General features: G+C 37.5%; 1 protein-coding gene across 1 annotated transcript in view; it reads left to right on the top strand.

Moving 5' to 3' along the window:
* Positions 1–6,955, top strand: part of LOC101851028 (uncharacterized transporter slc-17.2) — a gene marked incomplete at both ends in the record, with an annotated part of 34,666 nt that overhangs the window by 26,324 nt on the left and 1,387 nt on the right. Inside the window, 3 exon segments of the mRNA XM_013080716.1 lie at positions 2,438–2,587; positions 3,449–3,581; positions 6,681–6,782. Coding sequence (XP_012936170.1) covers positions 2,438–2,587; positions 3,449–3,581; positions 6,681–6,782 — 385 coding nt within the window.

Genomic DNA, 6,955 nt, shown 5'->3' with positions numbered 1-6,955 from the left:
CAGGTACACCAGCCAGTAAGGAATTGCAACAATCAATCCTTGACAATATAAGTGATGTTATTAAAGTTTTGGTGACACCAACAGATAGATATTTTCTAATGCTCCCTACTTTCTTCAGTTGGAGATATAGATTTTTACAAAGATTGGATACATGGGATTTCATTGACATAATTCTCTTGATCTAGCACTACACCTAAATTTTTTTAAATTTTAGTTTGGGCTGATATTTCGTGGCCATTGGTGTTTATTCTGATGATATTGTCGATTTCATTGCCTGCGCTGCTACAAAGAAATAATATTTCGGTCTTATCCTCATTTAATTTTAATCAATTCTTGAGCATCCATTTTGATATATCATTGATACATCTGGCGATTCTATCTATAAGATTGTGTACATTGTCAGTCGTAGTGAATCCATACAACTGTGTATCGTCTGCATAAAGATGGTAATTGAGGGCATATAAAGAAATTATTGATGACAGGCTTTGCGTGTACATTGTAAAGATGACAGGACCAAGGACCGAACCCCGAGGAACTCCGTACTTTAGAGGTAACCTATCAGACACATCATTGCCAATTTTCATTGACATAAATCTATTTTCTAGATATGATTTAAACCACATTAGAACAGTACCTGATAGTAAAAATGACTTTTCCAATCTCTCTAGTAAAATTTCGGGGTCAATGGTATCAAACGCTGCTGACAAATCAAGTAGGACCAATACACAGACTTTTTTATTATCGATTTCATTTAAAACATCACAACACATCAATTAACATTTGTCCCAATTTTGGAACCCATGAGAATCACATTTAACATTTGTCCCAATTTTGGAACCCACGAGAACCATGTAATGTACATGTAGATTTTAAATCTTTTTTTTTTTTCTTCTTTCGTTTCTCCTCAGGAATCATTGGTATTGTTTGGGTTGTTCTGTTTTTCTTCTTCACTGCTGAGACCCCTGAGAAACAGAAGTTTATAACAGAAGGAGAAAAGCTGTATATTACGTCATCACTTCCTGCTGCCAGCCAGTCGAGGGTAAGTTCAAGGTCGGTACAACGGGTAGCCTCGAGTCCCAACCCGAGTAATTTGATGTATCAATCAGTGATGTTATAACTGAATTTTACCAACTATTCAGTAATAGTAATAATACTAATACTAATACTAATAATATTTATTATTATTATAGTAATCATGATAATCATAACAATCATAATTATAAAAATGATGATAATAATAATAAAAATAATAATAATAATAATAATAATAATAATAATAATAATAATAATAATAACAATAATAATAATAATAATAATAATAATAATAATAATAATAATAATAATAATATACTCTGTCACATTTTTAAGTATACACATTTTTAAGTTCAATAAAACAAAATCTATGCCACCAATTACTTTCAAATTTACACACTGATTACGTGATGTACCTGTCGCCGGTGAGCTGTTTTCAGATTTCTGAACGCATGAGTGGTTTTGAAACTGCATGCGTGTTACATGTTTCGTATTTTTTTAGAATTACTCATGATGCGGCAATGATTTGTTTAAAAAAGAAGCACACATCAAAGCTTTGTCATTTTTGTAACAATTCGCCAGTGATAAAACTTCTTAAGTCTACGTTTCATCATGCCACGCCCAAAGAGAAAATATGCAAAATCAGCTTGTTGGAATGATCCACGAGGGTGCCTCAGTATCCACAGTTGCGAGATATTTTAATGTAACAAGAATACTCGTGTAAACAACAATGGATCGTGAGTAACCAACAAAATCAGGAAAGGATCGACACTGTTAACGTGGGAGAAAAAAACAAACTACTCCAAGAGAGGATCTTTTTATACACCTGTCGCATCTGCGGAATCATTTCAAAACGTCAAGACAAACCAGAGATGAGTTGAACAACATGCGACAACGCCAGCCTCAGACACTTCCTCAACTTGAGAGAGCATAGCATGAAGAGTGGAATAACATCCCTCAACAGGCAGTGCAGCGACTGATTGATTCAAGGCGGCGACGATGTCAGGCCGTCATCAAAGCCACTGATCGTGTTACTTTTGTAGACCACCCCCACACTCTTGTAAGTCGGGAATAAACCGGTTATGTTAACCTTCCGTATTGTTGTTGTTGTTTTCGTTTTTAAAATTGATTGAATTCGTATTCCTGAAATTTTAAAGAATATCGACACATTTTGAAACTAACTATTTTAATTTTACCATCGTGTATACTTAAAAATGTGACAGAGTATATAATAATAATAATAATAATAATAATAATAATAATAATAATAATAATAATAATAATAATAATAATAATTTAACACAGATTTCTAAAATCATACGATTTTTTCTTTAAAATTGGGACCTCAAACCCAAATGTATAAAAAAGTAACAAGACAGTATTCCCTGGGATTTTGTTGTTGCAGGCAGTGAAGGTCCCGTATGGCGCCATAATGACGTCACCCGCCGTATGGGCCCTGGTGTGTGCACAGTTCAGCTTCACCTGGGGGCTGTTCCTGTTTCTGTCCACCCTCCCTCAATACATGAACGAGGTTCTCAAGTTTGACGTTAAGTCGGTGAGTTAGGAGTGAGTTCAGTTGTGGTGCACACTTGTACCCCCCCCCCCCTCTTAAAAAAGGCGTGTTCTCTCTTTTACTTCATTTTTCTCCTCTTCTTTCTATTTATTCAATTCCTCTCTTTCCATCCCTCGAACGGCGTGTTTTCTCTCTTTTCTTCCATCCTTTTTCTTCCTCTTTCTATTTCATTTCTCTCTCCTTCCGTCCCCAGAACAGCGTATTGTCTCTTTTCTTTCATTTTTTCTATTCTTCGTTCTATCCCGTCTCTCTCTTTCCGTCCCTAGAAAGGCGTGTTTTTTCTTTTTCCTCCATTCTTTCTCTTCTTTTTATTTCATTTCTCTCTTTCCATCCCCCGAACGGCATGTTTTCTCTTTTTCCTCCATCCTTTCTCTTCTTTTTTTTTCCCATTTCATTTCTCTTTTTCCGTCTCCACAGAATCACTTATTTTCTCTTTTTCCCTTCTTCTTTCTTTTCCATTTCTCTCTTTCCATCCCCCGAGCGGCGTGTTATTTTCTTTTTCCTCCATCCTTTCTCTCAATCTTTCTATTTATTTCTTTCCATCTATCTCCACACAACGACTTATTTTCTCTTTTTCTTTCATTCTTTCTCTTCTTCTTCCTATTCCATTTTTCTCTTTCCATCCACCGAACGGCGTGTTCTTTGTTTTCTTTAATACTTTCTCTTCTTCTTTCTATTTCATTTCTCTCCACAGAATGACTTATTTTCTCTTTTCCTCCATTTTTTTCTCTTCAACTTTCTATTTCATTTCTCTCCATCCATCCGCACAGAACGACTCATTTTCTTTTTCCCTTATTTCTTTCTATTCTTCCTTCCATCCCATTTCTCTCCTTCCGTCCCCAGAACGGCGTGTTCTCCATGCTGCCGTACATAGCCCTCATGCTGGTTGTGCAAGTGTCCGGGCCAATAGCTGACGTCCTGGTGAAGAGACGCTACCTCAGGGTACCCTGGACCCGGAAACTCTACCTCATCATCGGTCAGTCAACACACCACTCCATATTATGACCTTATGCAGTTGCGAGCGCCGTAAAACCTCTACTAAAACAAACACCTCTCCCAACCACCGACGGTCTATTTTTCTTTTTTCCAGTTGGATTTCAATACCATGTCTGGAAGGGCAATCTCGTCTCTGGAGTTTTGTAAACATTTCCTAAATATCCCCATCTTCTCCTTATTACGGACATAGTTTACCAGAATTCAGTCATCCGCTCAATGTTGTGTTGATCCACAGTAACCTCACACTGGCTACCTCTTCTTCTTTTTTTTGTTGCTCTTCATTACCACGTGTGGAAGGGCAATCTTCACTCTGGAACTCTCAGAACATGTCCTAAACATCTCTGTCTTCCCTTTTTCACGGATATCGTTCACTCTATCCCAATTCAATCAATCACATGTTCAATGTCGTGTTGTTTAACAGATAACTTCACACTAGCGACCACTTCTTCTTTTCGGGTTGCTCTTCAATTCCATGTCTAAAAAGGCATCCAAAAACATGTCCTAAATATTTCCTTCGTCTCCTTTTTATGAATATCATTCGCTGTACCTCATTTAAGTTATCTGTTCAATGCTATGTTGTGCCACAGGTATTTTCACACCGGCTACCCTTTCTTCTTTTCCTATTGCTCTTCAATACCATGTCTGAAAAGGGCAATCTTGTCTCTGGAGTTTTTAAAACATGTCCTAAATACCTCCATCTTCTCCATTTTACGGACATAGTTTAATGTCCTAAACATCTCTGTCTTCTCCTTTTCAAGGATACAGTTCACTTTATCCCAATTCAGTCGATCGCATGTTCGATGTCGTGTTGTTCAACAGGTAACTTCACACCGGCTACCTCTTCTTCTTTATCCTGTTGTTCTTCATTGCCATGTCTGAAAGGCAACCTTGTCTCTTCATTTCTCAAAACATGTCCTAAATATCTCCATTATCTCCTTTTTACTGATATAGTTTACTTGTTTTACCACAATTCAGTCATTTGCTCAATGTTGTGTTGATCCACAGGTAACTTCACACTGGCGACCACTTCTTCTTTTTCCTGTTGCTCTTCAATTCCATGTCTAAAAAGGCATCCCAAAACGTTTCCTAAATATCTTCTTTGTCTCCTTTTTATGGATATCGTTCGCTTTATCTTAATTAAGTTATCTGTTCCCCCCCGGGGCAGTGCCACTGACTGTAGTGTCTTTAGGCCATTCCCAAAGGGGGGGGGGGGGGGCATTTCTCTTTCAAGCACAGTAGAATTGTAAATTGGCTGATTCATGTCACGCTCGTAACTGTGCCTGATCTACAACAGGGAACTGCTGCTTTTTCTTTCCTAATCCTCACTTTTGTCATTTTCCTCTACTTCTTTTGTATGTTTGTCACACTCTTGTGACCTGCTATTTCCGGAGTGTCTTGATAGTCGATGCAGACTTTGTGCTGTTGAAGCTAGAGAGGTGAGCAGAGTAAGTCTGATTCCCTGTAAAGACTTCTCTGTTGATACCCACCCCTTGGCGCTCATATGACCTTATGCAGTTGCGAGCACCGTAAAACCCTCTGCTAGTAAAAAAAAGTTATCTTTTCAACGTTATGTTGTTTCACAGGTATTTTCACACCGGCTACTTATTCTTTTTCCTGTAGGTCTTCAATACCATGTCTGAAAGAGCATCTCAAACCATGTGCTAAATATCTCCGTCGTCTCTTTTAGTATGGATATCGTTTACTTTACCACAAGGCAGTCATGTTCAATGGTGTCTTGTTCACAGACTACATCTTCTTCTTGTTCCTGTTGTTCTCCAATACTCTTTCTGAAAGGGCAATCTTTTCTCTGGAATTCTCAAAATATGTCCTTGATATTTCTGTCTTCTCCTTTACTAATCCCTTAGTCCAGATGACCGTTGGGGCACTAATGATGATCGGACAACCACTTTTCTACATCCTTCTCTATTTTCAGACTTTCAAAGGGCTTCACCCAACTTTAAATCTGTCCATTCTGTTATGTTGTCTTTCCATCTCTTTTTCTCTTTTTCTGTCTGCTTTTCCTTCTCTCTCCCTGTACAGTGCCCTGTAGGATCATCTTTGCAAGTCCAGTATATCTTGTTTTGTGCCCATTCACCATTTCAGTTTGCGTTTCTTTCTTTTTAAAATATTTTTTACAGTAATTAGAATATCTTCATGGTCCCAATGGCAAGTCTTCTCTGTTCCTCACTTCGTTATTTGAAACATGATCTATCCAAACGATGCCCAAAAGTCTTCGAAAGCATCTCATTTCTGTAATTTGTATTTTCTCTCTTACTCTGCTGTAATATATTATAGTTTACTTTTTTACCACACGTCAGTCATCTGCTCAATATTGTGTTGTGTCATAGGTAACTTCACACCGGCTACCTCTTCTTCTTTTGCCAGTTAGTCTTCAGTACCATGTTTAAAAGGGTAATTTTTGTATGTGAAATTCATAAAACGTGTCATACATATCTAAATCTTTTCCTTTTCAAGGATAATTTACTTTATCCCATATCCCAATTCAGTCATCTGCTCACTATTGTGTCGCTCCACAGATAACTTCACACCGGCTATCTCTTCTTCTTTGTATTGTTGGGCTTCAATATCATGTCTGAAAAGGCAATCTTGTTTTTGAAATTCTCAAAGTATGCCCTTTATATCTAAAACTTATCCTTTATATGGAAAATTTACTTTACCCCAAGTCAGCCATTTGCTCAACTTTGTGTTGTTTCCACAGATAACTTCACACCGGCTATCTCCTCTTGTTGATCTTGTTGGTCTTCAATACCATATCTGAAAGGGCAATCTTGTCCCTGGAAATCCTAAGACATCTCCTAAATATCTAAATCTTCTCCTTTTAATGAATAATTTACTTAACCACAAATCAGTCACCGGCCGAATGTTGTTGTTGGTCCACAGATGACTTCACACCGGCTACCTCCTCTTATTGGTCTTGTTGGTCTTCAATGTCATGTTTAAAACGACAATCTTGTCTTCCGAATTCTCAAAGCATGTCCTAAATAATTATCAATATATTTTCCCTTTTTTATGGATAATCTTAACTCTAATTCACCTGCAGAATGTTGTTGGTCCACAGGTAACTTCACACCGGCGGTGATCCTGATAGCCTTAAGCTTCTTGGATTGTACCCAGTCTGGGCTTGCGATTGTTCTACTCACAGTGGCTGTGGGGTTCTCAGGTGGGTGTTGTTGTTGTTGTTGTTGTTGTTGTTGTTGTTGTTGTTGTTGTTGTTGTTGTTGTTGATAATGATGTTGTAGTTGTTATTGTTGTTGTTGTAGTTGTTGTTGTTGTTGCTGTTGTAGCGTTTGTTGTTGTTGTTGATAATGATGTTGTAATTGTTATTGTTGTTGT

Source organism: Aplysia californica, unplaced genomic scaffold (genome assembly GCF_000002075.1).
Source record: "Aplysia californica isolate F4 #8 unplaced genomic scaffold, AplCal3.0 scaffold00096, whole genome shotgun sequence".
NCBI classification, from domain to species: domain Eukaryota; kingdom Metazoa; phylum Mollusca; class Gastropoda; order Aplysiida; family Aplysiidae; genus Aplysia; species Aplysia californica.
This window is presented reverse-complemented; position numbering and strand designations above follow the sequence as displayed.